The sequence below is a fragment of the Frankliniella occidentalis genome, unplaced genomic scaffold (assembly GCF_000697945.3).
Source record: "Frankliniella occidentalis isolate FOCC.00 unplaced genomic scaffold, Focc_3.1 Scaffold14, whole genome shotgun sequence".
In the NCBI taxonomy this organism is placed as follows: Eukaryota; Metazoa; Arthropoda; class Insecta; order Thysanoptera; family Thripidae; genus Frankliniella; species Frankliniella occidentalis.
The window spans coordinates 2241626-2255756 of record NW_026267144.1 but is presented as its reverse complement, the minus strand read 5'-3'; the positions used below and the strand labels follow the sequence as shown (position 1 = coordinate 2255756).

General features: G+C 41.0%; 4 protein-coding genes across 8 annotated transcripts; 1 reads left to right on the top strand and 3 right to left on the bottom strand.

Moving 5' to 3' along the window:
* Positions 1-374: 374 nt before the first annotated feature.
* On the bottom strand, positions 375-5961 carry LOC113203443 (dnaJ homolog subfamily C member 5). Of its 3 annotated transcripts, XM_026418146.2 has the most exons (8): positions 5575-5961; positions 4833-4971; positions 4604-4756; positions 4357-4488; positions 2398-2460; positions 1466-1619; positions 959-1041; positions 375-481 (listed from the first exon to the last, which is right to left on the bottom strand). In XM_026418146.2, exons 1-7 carry the CDS (start codon positions 5592-5594, stop codon positions 995-997), a joined length of 708 nt encoding a protein of 235 aa, XP_026273931.1. In that variant the 5' UTR covers positions 5595-5961; the 3' UTR covers positions 375-481; positions 959-994. The 3 variants fall into 3 exon arrangements, with proteins under 3 accessions (XP_026273931.1, XP_026273932.1, XP_026273933.1); XM_026418147.2 differs by lacking the exon at positions 959-1041; XM_026418148.2 differs by lacking the exon at positions 2398-2460.
* Positions 5962-6155: 194 nt separating this feature from the next.
* On the top strand, positions 6156-7525 carry LOC113203444 (ribosomal RNA small subunit methyltransferase NEP1). The gene is made up of 5 exons (XM_026418150.2): positions 6156-6456; positions 6653-6799; positions 6885-6975; positions 7061-7269; positions 7352-7525. Exons 1-5 carry the CDS (start codon positions 6310-6312, stop codon positions 7463-7465), a joined length of 708 nt encoding a protein of 235 aa, XP_026273935.1. The 5' UTR covers positions 6156-6309; the 3' UTR covers positions 7466-7525.
* LOC113203441 (uncharacterized) lies at positions 7504-11797 on the bottom strand. 3 transcript variants are annotated; one of them, XM_026418143.2, is made up of 8 exons: positions 11358-11797; positions 10868-11054; positions 10622-10779; positions 10324-10543; positions 10078-10217; positions 9744-9972; positions 9458-9637; positions 7504-9389 (listed from the first exon to the last, which is right to left on the bottom strand). In XM_026418143.2, exons 2-8 carry the CDS (start codon positions 11015-11017, stop codon positions 8241-8243), a joined length of 2226 nt encoding a protein of 741 aa, XP_026273928.1. In that variant the 5' UTR covers positions 11018-11054; positions 11358-11797; the 3' UTR covers positions 7504-8240. The 3 variants fall into 3 exon arrangements, with proteins under 3 accessions (XP_026273928.1, XP_026273924.1, XP_026273926.1); XM_026418139.2 differs by having other exon boundaries at positions 10297-10543; positions 11358-11599; XM_026418141.2 differs by lacking the exon at positions 11358-11797 and adding an exon at positions 11227-11345 and having other exon boundaries at positions 10297-10543.
* A 43-nt stretch (positions 11798-11840) lies between these two features.
* LOC113203516 (cuticle protein 1-like) lies at positions 11841-13787 on the bottom strand. The gene is made up of 2 exons (XM_026418252.2): positions 13576-13787; positions 11841-12449 (listed from the first exon to the last, which is right to left on the bottom strand). Exons 1-2 carry the CDS (start codon positions 13588-13590, stop codon positions 12114-12116), a joined length of 351 nt encoding a protein of 116 aa, XP_026274037.1. The 5' UTR covers positions 13591-13787; the 3' UTR covers positions 11841-12113.
* Between the last annotated feature and the right edge of the window lie 344 nt (positions 13788-14131).

Sequence of the window (14131 nt, the reverse complement as noted above, 5' to 3'; positions counted from 1 at the left end):
CCCTCTATTCAATACAAAAATCTTGGAAGTTGTAGCATAATCAGCTAAAAAATTAATGCCAGTTCAAGTAATTCCTAACATTTGGCAAAGCAAGACTTTGAGGAAAAAATTTTAAAATACTGAATCGAGCAAAGCCTGTAAGTTTGATAAAGATGCACTCTCGGAGAGACACAAACCATAAACTTGATGTTTCCACAGATCAACACACACAAAATTGGCATATTAAGATATGGCCAGGAAATCTTTACAACAACTCTGGGTTTTTCATTGCATTTGGGTATTTGTAACTGATTGGAACACAAACAATGTTAACTACCAACAACATTAATCTAAAGGCTGGATTCATCCAAATACTTAAGATAACAAATTCAATAACTAAATTAGAATATTGATAGCTAGTGTTTAACATATTCGAGTGTGACTCATCACAGGGTTTGGTTCTTTCCTCTGCTCTTTCATAACTGCTCTCATTCCAGTGACCCTGTAAACAAGAAGGGACAAAAATCATAATTATGCTGAAGCCAAACTTAATTGTTTAGTACTTTGTGATAATACAGTCGAACCCGGATAAAGCGTTGCAAATCCCATTGACGAAACATAATAATCCCATATGAAAACACCCCGCTTGTAACGTGTCCCGCTTATACCATCGCCACTTGCTTTTCCCAAGGTGCTACACTATATCCGGGTTTGACTTTGTAGAAGTGTTAAGATAAAATGGGAAGGAAAACAGATAATTCTGACATGCAAATATTACCATGCATTTATTAATTTTTCATGAGGGTACAACTCATAGAAGATGAATAAAGAGGGCTATAAAAGGCTAATTACAATAAAGGTAAAGCACTATGTTATTGGAAAGGGGGCATATCATGTATTCATAGTAAATGTGTTAGATACTGTCTTTTCCATCCAAACAAAATTAAAAATTTATTAAGAAAAGAAACAACAAACTCACCCCAATATGAAGGGACAAGTTTGCAGCGTAGATCTTTTACCACTTATTGGACATTGATGGTGGTGAAGAACCTACCCCCATTCCTGCATCAGAAGCAACACATGCAAAACAATCACAAACATTCAAACAAAAATCTACAGCACAGCAAATAAGAAAAAAATTGTGCCATTTTTAATCAGTAATACAGCATGCAGAAACACAAGAATTTAAAGCTGTGATCAATTAAATATGTGTGTGACTAGTGCGACCGGATTAAAATATTCAATCTAAAATCTGTTATGGTACGATACAAACCAGAGGTGATGAAAACATTGCACTTAAATAAACCAAAGTAAACCACTAACACATCTACCATCTCATAACCATCTACATCAACACTTACATGGATAAATTAACTCCAGTTTAAAATAAATGCAGTGCCAAAAACCCAGAGCAAACACCTACAATACAATTGATAGTTTCCAGGAAGATAAAAAAAAAGGAGGCAGAGGTGAATACTTTACAAACCTGGAGTGTAAACAGTCTTATCACCCGTGTTGAGGGAGGTACTCTCATTGGCATCTCCTGGAGCTGGCATGGGCATTGGCATTGGCATTGGCATGGCCGTTGAGGTTGGCTGAGTTGACACAGACGGTCCTCCAACATCATCTTCATCATCCTCCTAAAACAATTCAATATAAATTGCATGAGCAAAGTCATCTTCCAAAAACTTGGCAGATCAGATAATAAAAAAAGTAAAGAATGGTAAAAAAAATAACAGAGGCCTCAGAAATGATTTCTTCTTACTAAAATTGACATGGATAGAGAAGAATGATATTGGTGCACTGTGAAAATGTCTGAGAAACCTATTGTGCTCTGAATTTTTCCCACTGAGGCGAGATCTGCTTTCAAAGATGTCACTTGTTTGTTTTGAAAATATGTAAATTGTACTGGAGGAAGAACTCATAACAGTAAATGGTCTTGAACGCCTTTAAATTACACTAGAAGTGCAGGGAAAGACTAACATGCTCACTAGAAGCTAATACTGGCAGGGCAGGCAACTCTAATATACGGGAGAGGGTCAAAGCATATACATAAGTCTTCAAGATACATTAATGCCAAAGTAGTGGGGATTAAACAGTGACATGTCCATTGTCAGTGTTTACAAATTAAGTATGATTGAGGAAATTACTGTAATATTAATATTATATCCAATAAGGTATACATGTAAGTCCGATGTATTACAAGCAGCATAAGAAATACATTAGTATTAATGTTAGATCAATATATAATTCCGGAACTCTTTACTTACCTTAAACACAGCATTAAGTTGATGGTTTGAAAGTTGTACTATGTGTGTTCTCATGCTATTCCCTACCAGTACTTAAGATTGAGTAGTTTACTGCCCATGTCTGACATTTTCTTTCATTCTGAGATTTTCTTTGTGTCTCCATACCAACCTGATTCCTTTGGGAGCGGGGCTGCTCCGATATCACAGCACCTTCTGCGCCATTCTGGTTTCTCTACAAAAAAGAGCCAAAGGCTAACTCAGTGCTAACAAAAAAAAAATGCTGAAGAATATAGGGGCTGGCGTGAGAAAACAAAAGAATGGTGCTGTGCAAACCCCTCTTTTAACCTAACAAACAAGTGGTAGACCAAGCTGTGTTGTACTAAGTGTACAGAAACATCTTTTTCTTCTTATGCATATATTTAAACAGGCATTATGTTGGTTGACACAAGATCAGACATACATTTTCCATTTTTCGATTGTTTACATCTTCCATTCTAAAGCCTATAGCTGTCATATAAGAATGTCCTTCACAAAACCAACAGAGCCAAACACCCCTTCACTCTAAGAAAATTTTGTGCTACAGAGCAAATGTGAACTAAGTGATATATGTAACCTTCTAGACTATGGGAAAATAGTCTAGAAACGTTCTCTGAAAATTTTCTTTGACCCATGACCAAAATGAAGCTTGTTCTTGTATATAAAGCATAACATTTGTTTGAAAAGCTCCTTTTAGAAAGCACCTCATGCAATTAAAGATTGACAGTATAAGTCTCTATGTAGGTGCTCTGAAAATGGTCAAGACCATTGCAGGATTGCTCTTTTAAGCACCACATTTAATAAAGAAAGCTAGGGAAATTTAAAAACAGCTTGATTACAGGTTCAGAATATGCCAAAAAGGCAATAAATTCAGATCAAATGTTGCCAGACCATGAAATTAAATATTCCCATTAGGCTGGGAGCTTGGAGCAATCGTGCCATTTACCAATCAATAAAATAGAGCAGAAAACCCTTGAAAGAAAATTTTTAAGAACTGTAGAGGGGTGCTCCAGCTACATTCTGTGACAAGGTTATCATTTACTTGGGTTTGCACAGCACCTATGTCAGTGAGGGTAGAAAAAAAAAAGCAAATCATAAAACAAATGGGCAGCAATTGACCAAGTTGATAAGCATATAAAGCATGCTTGAGTCACCATGCATAATCTACTAGAAGCATGCAAGACACTTAAAAATGCCAGTAGGAAGAAATCAGAAAGTCTAAAACCCATGTCTTCCGGAGAAACTTCAGATCCAAATGTTTACAACAGGAATATCTAGGGACAGCAACTATTATAAGAGAAATTGGAATTTGTTCACTTGAGTACAACATAACTTGGTCTCCACACAAAATCAAACCTACACAAATTTATCACACAGCTCACAGATTATTATAATAGATATTGATTGTGGTCACCACATGAAACAAGAGCTACATGGCTAGGAGGGAAAGAACTTAAAACCAAGGTATCACTAAACAAGTTATCCATCTCACACTTATATGGACGGTAGGTAGAGCATGGCAAGCATCATACAATGTAAAATACTATTTTTATTTTCTCCCAGATGGGATGAATGTCACTTACGCACTAGTAAAGTGCTCAACATAAAGGCTAATTTACTAAAAAACACACATTAAATATATCCTTATTAAGTACACCAAGATTTCTAATCCACCAAATGTAAGGAAGACAACTGAGTTTTCAATCTCCCCACGTCTAGAAGAGATATTTTGTATAATTGAAACTCTTAAACCATCTGAAACATTGAAATTGAATAATTTCGGTATAAACCCCTTACTTTTTTCTTACTTTTCCCTAATCCCAAGATAGATGGCCTGGTCGGTCACCCTAAAATTCTCTACGATTTCAAAACCAAGGGAAAACATCTTTGTCACTGTACCAACACAACAGATATGACTTTACTTCAGCAACAACCAAAACTTTTCATTTTCCTAATTCATAATCACAAGAAATTGAAACATAAGATGACCATGCTTTAAGGGAGACACCAACAAGTTGTAAATATGTACTTAAAATGGAACATTATCATTGAAACTGAGATAAATGTAACAGAAAACTTAGGTTTGACTCACATGGAGAGTATGATAATCACCAGACTCCTCAGGAGGCCGCGGTTTACATTTTCCACAGCAGAAGTTGCAGCAGCAACACAGGCAGCAACAGCAGTAACATCCAGTGATAAGACCACAAAACAAGAAGGCAAACTGGTAGGAAGAAATAATGATTATTAGTGTGTGGGACATAGGAAAATATGAAATAAGTTTTTGAAAACTAATAATTAAACGAGCAGTTGTGAGGAAAACCAAAATAGCTACAAACCTTACACCATCCCGAAGTTACAAGGAAATAAGGGTTAACATTTTCTTCTCCAAACTGTTCAGCTATATACAGACCAAGGGACCCGTAGTTGTCATACACATTTCTTTTGGTCAGATCGCTAAGTATGCTGTAAGCTCGATTAATTTCCTTAAACTGAAAAAGAAATAAAAAAATTACTATCTGGGTTTACAGACAAAAAACACCCGGAAACTGCAAAATGGGAACTTACTCTATCTGCAGCCTCAGGATTGTCTGGATTTTTATCAGGGTGGTATTTAAGTGCCAAACGACGATAAGTTTTCTTAATATCATCTGTGGTAGCAGTTTTAGCCAAACCCAGTGTTTGATACAGAGTATCTCCCGACGTCCTGAAAATAAGCACAAATTTGAACGGGTTGGCCAGATTTTGAGTTTTATTATCTGCTGTGGCTACATGATAAAGACTAAACTTGACATTACATAACAAGAGAGCTCACTCCCAAATACATCATATCATAAAATTTAACAGAAAAACATAAGATGAAACTATTAAAATCATAGATATCATATAAAATTAAATCCCTGTCACTGTTAATAGTCGAACTTTCAGCTTTATATTATTATTTTTTCCCTACAATGACTCACACCCCTAAAATCCCGCAGAGTTTAGAGGTAATATTTGTAACAATGTAATTACGTTTTGGAACACATTCACAGAAAAACAAGGAATGAGTAAAAATTTTACAAACCACTTAAGAGGCCAAGATTTAAAATTAAAGGCAAACATGAAGTATATGCTGGCCACAATTGTAAATATGGAACCCACCCACCCTGTATCAACCCCTGGTGACCCACTAACCTCAGAGGGTTCTTTTTCAGAGACAACAAGAAAACAACGATGAATGCATCCAAAGACGGTAAATTCAAAGTAACGAAAAATAAAACCAAACGCCTTTGAATGAGATTGACGTTGATCCACCGGCATAACTTACGAGAGACGTCGCCTGTCCATCTTGGGGTCCAGGGTGAATACGTTTAAAACTCAAGTTGAGGGTGTCCCAAATATTATCCAACACACTTCAATCTACAAAGACTGCATTATCAACACAGTCCTACAAAAACTTTGTCGTGTGCATTCCAAAGCATCGACCAACCCTATCGTTTTCCAAGAACAACGTAAGGAGCAACGTACGTCACTCAAAACTCTCACAGGACCCTTTCTGCATTGGTCGAAATTTATCGTTATTTTATCGATCTGCCATTTGCGGTTTGTCTTTCAAGTGTTCGGAAATGATCAGTTTGCAGACAGAAAACTCTCTAGATACAGAGAATAGTTCACATTTGAAAAATCGTGCATTAACAATTTTCAGAATACAGAAAAACCGTGTGCGTCAAGAGTGTGTATTTCGCCGGAAGGTTGCACATCCTACCAAAAAACCCGCACTATACTTCATTTACGGAACCATTACACTATCCCCCTTTCAAATTTCTCTTGAAGTTAACGATCTTCGATTTAAAAATTATTTTATCTTACGTCAATGATAAAATGAGTATGATTATGTTATCTTAAAATCAAACTGAATTTGCTTTGCTTTGATAGAATCCCTCACAAGTCAATCGATAGCTCGACCAACATTATCTTCTTTTTTTTTGCCTTTGTTGTTGTTGAACAGTTTGGGCAGCTTACACCACAACAACACGTGCCGATAGGTTAGAATTTTTGAAAAATGGGTAAAATGGGGAAAAAGCGTAAGGTAAATGACGATGAATATGATGCAAATCCACCAGCAAAGCAAAATATCGCCCCTCACCTTAAAAAGCAAGAAAAGCGATTAATTGTCATTCTAGAGGGAGCCCAACTAGAAAGTGTCAAGGTATGGTTATCAAAAGTATTGTTATTTAATAATAATGCCGAAATATTTTGTTTCCTGTTTGCGTTTCACATGAATAAATTTATGTAGTACATTTAGTTGTAAAGCAGGGCAGTAGAAAAGTCGTTTGAAACTCATGTGTGCTTCTTGAACGCCATTATTATTACTAATGTTTGGTTTTCCTCCTCTATTTATTCAGATTGGTAGTTCCTTTGAATTGCTTAACTCCGATGATCATCTCAACATGCTACGTAAAAATAATCGTGATCCAGTTCGTCCAGATATAGCTCATCAGTGTTTACTGATGCTACTTGACAGTCCTCTGAACCGAGCGGGCCTCCTTCAGGTAGATCAGTCTTACTTTCTTGAATAGAGAAAGTTAGTAACCATTTTTATCTATTTACTTAACACCAAAATTATCTATATTTCAGGTTTATATTCACACAGAAAAAAAAGTACTCATTGAAGTCAATCCTCAAACCAGAATTCCCCGGACTTTCAAAAGATTTGCAAGCTTGATGGGTAAGTGGCTAACATCGATGTTTTAATTTTGCTCAGTCTGAAGATGTCCTTATTGGTCTTCTAATTCTGTGCGATTATATTCCAGTCCAGCTACTCCACAAGTTTAGTGTCCGGGCAACAGATTCATCTATAAAGCTATTAAAAGTTATCAAAAATCCCATAACTGATCATTTACCTGTTGGATGTCGAAAGCTGGCATTTTCCTTTAGTGCTCCTAAAGTTACCAACCCAAGAGAGTTGGTCCCCTCAGAAGACCCCATTGCAATTGTTGTTGGTGCAATGGCTCATGGAAAGGTTTGTGGCTTGATAGATCTGCTCTTCATAAAACTACATGATTTCACGTCATTGAATTCACCTCCTTAATTGGGCTTTTTAGGTTGCAGCTGACTATGCCGAGGAATGGATATCAATAAGTGGTTATCCACTATCTGGGGCTTTGGCTTGTGCTAAGCTGTGTTCAGGTTTTGAGGAAGTGTGGGGTGTAGCATAAAATTTGATTTATTATATTAATAGTTTATAAGAATAAAGTCCGGATCAATTTTTTATTCAAGTTCCTAGGAAGCAATTTCAACTCTCCCTCTCTTAAACTCTTTCCAAGTTAAAAGTTGTTGCTAACATGCACTTCTAAGTCAAAACAAGACTTATTTTCTTAAATTAGACTATCATTTGCATAAAACAGAGTGTTATGGTACCAATAAATCAATAAGTTTCCAATAAAATGAAACTTAAATCTAGAATATACAAGAAAAAACAAAATAGGGCTATGGCACATGTCTGTAAAGATTCAAACTAATCTCAAAAATTCATTTAAGTGTTGACTTCACATCCACAAAATTCCAGAATAGTGGCACAAGTTAAATATCACATGAACAAAATTAAAACAAAACAAAATAAGCGTCTTTTTAGAGGGGATCTCCAAATTGAGAAGTAGGCATATTTAAATTTGCTATATTACGCAAAACAAAAAGAATAAACATTTCATTTCTGTGTTAAAACATAAGAAAATAACTTCATGCAGAAAAAAAGTACTTTAACACAAACTAAAAGTAAAATTGTAATATGCAACATCATTAAATATATATGGTGAATAACACCATTCTATCTTAACAGTAAAGGTAGGCACAATAGGCGACACCAACCACACACTAAAATATTCTACATCTAGAGGAACAATAAGGCAAAATGCATAACTCAAACATTCACTTTTTTAAGTGCAAAATAATCTATGTATCAGTTTGATTTTGATAAAATTCAGATGCATGAATCTATCGAAAGGAGGAGATGTAAGATTTCTTGCTTCTTGATACAACTGCTGAAGCTGCAGCAGCTGCAGTTGATGGAAGAGCCAAGAGGGATGTAGCAACAGTTTTCCTTGGAAGAGGTGGAGCATCTTTGCAGGGTAAGTTCTCTTTTCCTTTCTCCAAAGGAATAGATTTCCTATGGCTGAAACCAGAGTCCATCTTCATACTTTCTTTCTGATAATGCAACAAGGCATTATTTTTAGCATTTTCAATATTTTCCCTGCTATTTGGCACCATAAACTTGGATTCAGAAGATACAGGAGTGCTTGAACGACAGCTAGACTTCCTCCTGCGCCGTGCACTTCCACCAAAAGCATTTTTTTTCAAAACTACATCGTTAGGGAACATAACTTCTCTGGTGTATGTTGCTGTCCCAATGTTGGTGGATGAGTGCTTAGTATCCAAAAGTGAATCTACAGAAGCAGCTATATTTCTTTTATCTTGAAAGTTGTTGACAGGTACATTGAACCTTTGTTCTTGAGAATGTTTTGGCAATGTGTCCTTGTTGTACATTGATTTGTCATAATCATCATCAACTAAATCAGAATGTGATTCCAAATTTAAAGCATCAATTCTGTTAACAGCTTTTTGTAATTCTTTCCGATCATCAAATAGCACAGTAAGCTTAACAGAAGGGCTGGTGGTCTGACGATTTTCAGACTTAAATGAATTAGTTGCATGTAGGGGAAAATCGCTCTCCAAATATGGTACATCAACTGTAATAGCTGGTCCAGTATAGCCGGGAAGATTTAAAACTTTTTGATGTGTTCTTGGCTTTGGTTGACAACCAATTTCCGCTTTGTTGCTCCTTATAGCCTCTGCTACCTTTACAAAGGAAGGCTTGGAGCTAACAATTGGTTTATTGGCCATCTCCACTCTATCATCGAAGTGGACTCGTCGATCCAGGGGAACAGGGAAAGTTTCATGCCTGCTGGTGAAATTTAAAGGTTTTGACACTTGAGAGGGATCTAGAAGAGCAGATGTTGGCATCACACTTGTGTCGCCAGCATCAGCACTGAACGATTCGTCAACACTTTTGCATTCTTGGTGTTGGTTTTTACGAGGTTGACAAGGTGGACCAGATCGATTCTCTCTACTACGTTTCAAGTAGACCTGGAACATAACAAGGGTTGGATTCAAATTCAAAAGACAGATTAACACACGTAAACGTATGTACATACCTCAGCAAGAACCATTTTATCTCGGACTGTCCTTTCCATTAAAGCTACTCTATGTTCTCTGCGGCTCAGGGCATGCTCCTTCTCCTCCAGTAGAAGCTCCCGGTTTCTTAGTGCAGCCTCCCGATCTCTGAGACTTTGAAGACGTGCCAGCCATTCATTTTGAAAAGTATCTTTGCTGACCTACAAGACAATAATAAAGTAATACTGAAAGTGCTTCCTCATAGTCTTCTTAAGAGATTAACTGTCAATGTGTTGGTCTAGGGCAGACCAACAGAATTTGTTTTACCTTCTCAGGTTCTCGATCTGCAGGGCTGGGTGGTGGGGCCTTGGTGCTTACAAGAGTTGTTGGTACTGATCTCTTTGTGTATTTCTGAGATTCTGGTGGTGAGTGTGACACAATGACAGGATGGCATATTAAATCAAAGATTGAAGGTCGTTGCTCTTGATTTACAAGTAGTAAACTATTTAAAACTCTTTGCAAGCTGTCTGAGTAATGTGGTGGAATTCGTTCAAATCTATGGCAAATAGTAAATTGATAGAATAAAATAAAAATACATTTACAGTTATGGTTTTGGGTTGACTTGAAAAGATAAATAATAGTACAACTATTTTGCGCTTACCTTCCCGTGCTCACTTTAGAAGCAAGTTCCTTGATATTCTGTGCATGAAATGGAGGTTTTAGAGTACATAGCTCATAAATTAAACATCCTAGAGACCAAACATCAGACTTGGTGTTGTACATTTCACCTTTCATCACCTCCTGTAAAATAAAAGTTTAAAATTGACAGTCCCTAAAATGTATGTTTCATAAAATGTTAAGGATGCATTCTGGGAAATACCGGACTCATGTAAAATGGGGTTCCAACCATAGTTTCAATGCACCCTGGTTGATCAGCATCTAGTTTGCAGGCTAAGCCAAAATCTCCTAATTTCACATTTCCAGCACCATCCAGGAAAACATTAGCAGGCTTGATATCTCGATGTAAGATTATTGTGCTAGATATCCAGGAATGGCATGTTTGGAGTGCACTAATCAGTTGATGGAGTACTCTCCAAACAAAACGTTCCTCTATATGATTATTACTTCTGTAATTCAGAAGATAAATGTTCAATGAAAATTAACCAACACACAGAGAAAGGGCATTTACACACGCTGAATCTTACTTGATGCATGTCTTGATGACTGTGGCCAAATCACCGCCAGGACAGTACTCAATCAATATATATAACTGTTTGGTTTCTTTGCAAACAATCCTGTCAAAGTATCTGACGATATGAGGATGTCTTAAATCTCTGAGAAGAGTAACTTCCGTGACAAGCAGCTTAAAACATGAAAAAGCGCACGGTTTTAAGGTGAAGGTGGAAAAGTATAAAAATACCCGAAAATAGCAAATTCAAAAATCTACCCACCTGTTTCTTTTCTTCTGGCAGGCATCCATACTCAATGACTTTCCATACAAGAACTTCATGAGTATGCTTGTTACGAACTTTATAGCATGATCCAAATGAGCCACTACCAATGAGTTCCAGCACCTCAAAATCATTTAATTTATAAATCATGTTTATGTTTTAGAGAAGCTAAACAGCTAAACATAACCTGGTAAAACAACAGTAACAAAAAGGTGAAATTTAATTCCTTAACCTTTAAAGGGAACCATAGAGGCGAAACAGTTAAATCATTAGATCAAAATTAAAACGTAACGGTACATATATGGACTGATCAACTTCGAACAAATACGCAAACTGAAGCAAATATTCGATTCACCCACCAATGAGTTAACATACGTTTGAACTGTATTTGTGTTCAGTTTCAGTCTCACATCTACTGACAACAGAAACTACACGAAATATAAAGATATCAATCCAAGAACCATAGATGAGAAAACTGTCTTGTTTTTACCTGCACCTGTTTTCAACAATTCAATCACAGTTGGTTTGTTTGTGTTTGGGTCGACGAAGAAACCGCCGTTTATTTTTGAAAACCTGTTGCAGAGAGATAGATGACGCGTGATTGGCCAGAGCACCCCAGAGCCGACCAATGGGACGCGCGAGTGCAGTTAGGTATAGCTCGTCAGCGTCCGTGGTCCTTAAGGAGACAAAACCCGTAATTTTAAATCTAACTTGGAGAACTATTTGCCACATACTGTGCGGCCTAAGTTAGGTTGCCCAGAAAATAACTCTTTGGGTTTCCATTCAAACAATAAAAAGCTGTGAATACTCTATGAGCGCGATCGCTTTGACGATTGGACTGATCTACTTCCGTAAGGTGGCAGGACTGGGTGTTTGTAAAGGCAGCGCCGAAGATCCCCCGACCTCGACAACTTTTTAGGCGGAGGCGGGCGTGCGGAATAGAGTCTGGTGCGGAATAATGGTAAGTACCACATGAAAAGCTTTGGTTTTATTTCAATTTTTCTTCCTCAACAACCCTCAGATGCAGGGCCTCATCTGGCACAGGCCGGCCACGACACGACTCGACGGGCGCACCGGGGGGCGCGACTGCGGTTAGTCGGCTCGACCATTTCATTTCTCACCGCCAACACGGCGAGAAATGCTGATCAGAGCCGACGGGCGTACGACGAGTGGTGCGGGGGCTGAGCGCCGAGGAAGATTCCTTGTGGAGGGCGATCAGTTTGTAGGCGCGCTTGGCGGGGGGTCATCAGTGGCAGTAAGGGTAGTTGGGGCAGGCGGCGGGCGAGACGCCGGCGGGGTACTCGCGCTGGGCAAAGCCGGGCAGCGGAGCGACGTGCACGCCCACGTTGCAGTAGGGGTAGTTGGGGCAGGAGGCGGGGGAGACGCCGGCGGGGTACTCCCGGCCGCCCCAGACGGTGGGCGTGGCGGGCACCGCGACCGGGGCCTGGCCGTTGCTGTGCAGCGCCAGGAGCACGTTGTCGCAGAGAGGGTAGCCCGGGCAGAGCGCCGGGTTGAGGCCGGCGGGGTAGCGGTCCGCGGCCAGGCTCGCGGACACGGCCGCCACCAGCGCGCTCACGACGATCTGCAAGCAGGCGAAAGGGGGGTCATTAGAGAGAGACGACACACGAAGGCATGGCCTGCCGGAAACTCTGAACCCTGATTACGGACTCTCGTGCCTCTCTCCCGTTGAGGTCTCTAGCTACGGCGCGGCGGTGTCAAGCAGTCTCCTCGGCACATGTCGACAGTCGACACGGGGCTCGCTGGGGGCGTTCCGCTGCGCCCCGCCACGCCCCGCCACGCCCCGCGATGATACGAGTGCACAGATATGAGGTAGTGCTCTCCACGACGGCGGCCTTGTGCTCCCCGATGTGTCAGCCTGGCTGGCGCCGACTCCGGGACGTGGAGGACGCGCCGCAGGGGAGAGAGGCGTCTTGCCAACAACACGTTATTCCCGTTCATAGCTAACGAAGCTCGCACGCGCCGTGTCGCTAATGTGGTGACAGGCACGTCGTCGTTCGCACCACGCCCGAGTCGCCAAGCGGTCCTGTCAGCTCCATGAAGCAGAGTTCGCTTCGCTTCCCCCCATCCTGGCCAAGAGACCCGCATGTCCCCCCGCATGCGTGCCCGGCCGGGTCTGCTTTAACAATGATGATGATGACTATTTTTAAAGACAAGGACGGCCCATTGTCGCTATTGGAGGAGTAGGCAGCTCACTTACAGCTGCTCAGAAGCAAACTCTTCCGCGTCACCGCGCCCCGCCCGCCCCGGCCACATTGTCCAGACGATGACGACGCCCCCCCCCCCCTTGCTGCGGTGGCGATTAGCACCCGCCCGACTCATTAGTAGATGTAGTAGGTAGACACTGATGCGGAGGGCAGAAGTGCAAGACCATTCCACCGAAATGGGGAAGAAGAAAGAAAAGAAACCAAAAGCACCGGAAACAGTATTTACAAACAGATCAAACCCGAACATTGTTTTGCTTTTTTCGGCGAAAAAAATTATTCTGGACTTGTTGGTGTACCACAGAGGTGCGCAATTTTGATCCACATACTGTTTTGAGAACTGTTTCCGGTGCGTTTTGATCCTTTTCTTTCATCTTCCACATTCGGTGGGATGGTTGGTCCGCATCCGCACGAAGCCACCTTCACCCCTAACCGCTGCGGTGGACCCTCTCACCCCGGGTGGCCGCGCAGGCCGCAGGTACTCACCAGCTTGGCGAACATGGCGGGGTGTGAAGTTGGAGTGAGAAGTGAAGTGTGAAGCTGCTCGGGGCGTGATGATGCGGCACACGCACGCCGTGCGTTTATATATCGGCGTGAGGCTCGCGCGCGCGCGCCGATCCTGGCGTGGCGTGGCGTGGCGCGGCGTCCGTAGGCCGGCCTATTGGCTGGTCTATTGGTCGGCCTATTGGCCAGGCTCCCGGCTGGATGGGCTCCTGGCCGGACTGTTGCATTGGCTGGGCGGCACAGGCGGCACGCGCCGCGACAGGGCGGCACCCATAGCCCAGCGATACGGCGGCGCCCCCCGCACGGGTGCCGGCCAGGTCCAGGACGCCCCTCCCCTAGGGGTTGGCGACACGGGTACTAGTGGTAGGGTCAAAGCCAAGGACGGGGAAGACGTTGATATCGATCGACGGCTCTGGGTACCTCTAGTGGTGCCAGAGACGGTCGTAGAGGAAAGGCAGGCTGATTCAATGGCAGGGATGAGAAAAACAATGGCACTGGCTTATGTAGTTTGTTTTTAGAGTATAGGTCGAGGGGGGGG

Bases quoted from the DNA above. Each gene is read 5' to 3' on its own strand.
- LOC113203443 (XM_026418146.2), bottom strand. From the start codon at position 5,594: ATGGACAGGCGACGTCTCTC. The intron at 4,489-4,603 runs GTTTGTAGCTAT...TCTTCCTACCAG, and splicing joins TAACTTCGGGATGGTGTAAG to TTTGCCTTCTTGTTTTGTGG. The intron at 1,620-2,397 runs GTTGGTATGGAG...GAATTGTTTTAG, and splicing joins CCCGCTCCCAAAGGAATCAG to GAGGATGATGAAGATGATGT.
- LOC113203444 (XM_026418150.2), top strand. From the start codon at position 6,310: ATGGGTAAAATGGGGAAAAAGCGTAAGGTAAATGACGATGAATATGAT. The intron at 6,976-7,060 runs GTAAGTGGCTAA...ATTATATTCCAG, and splicing joins AAGATTTGCAAGCTTGATGG to TCCAGCTACTCCACAAGTTT. The intron at 7,270-7,351 runs GTTTGTGGCTTG...TGGGCTTTTTAG, and splicing joins GTGCAATGGCTCATGGAAAG to GTTGCAGCTGACTATGCCGA.
- LOC113203441 (XM_026418139.2), bottom strand. From the start codon at position 11,017: ATGATTTATAAATTAAATGATTTTGAGGTGCTGGAACTCATTGGTAGT. The intron at 10,780-10,867 runs GTGGGTAGATTT...TCATGTTTTAAG, and splicing joins TGCCAGAAGAAAAGAAACAG to CTGCTTGTCACGGAAGTTAC. The intron at 10,544-10,621 runs GTAAGATTCAGC...TCTGAATTACAG, and splicing joins GTCATCAAGACATGCATCAA to AAGTAATAATCATATAGAGG.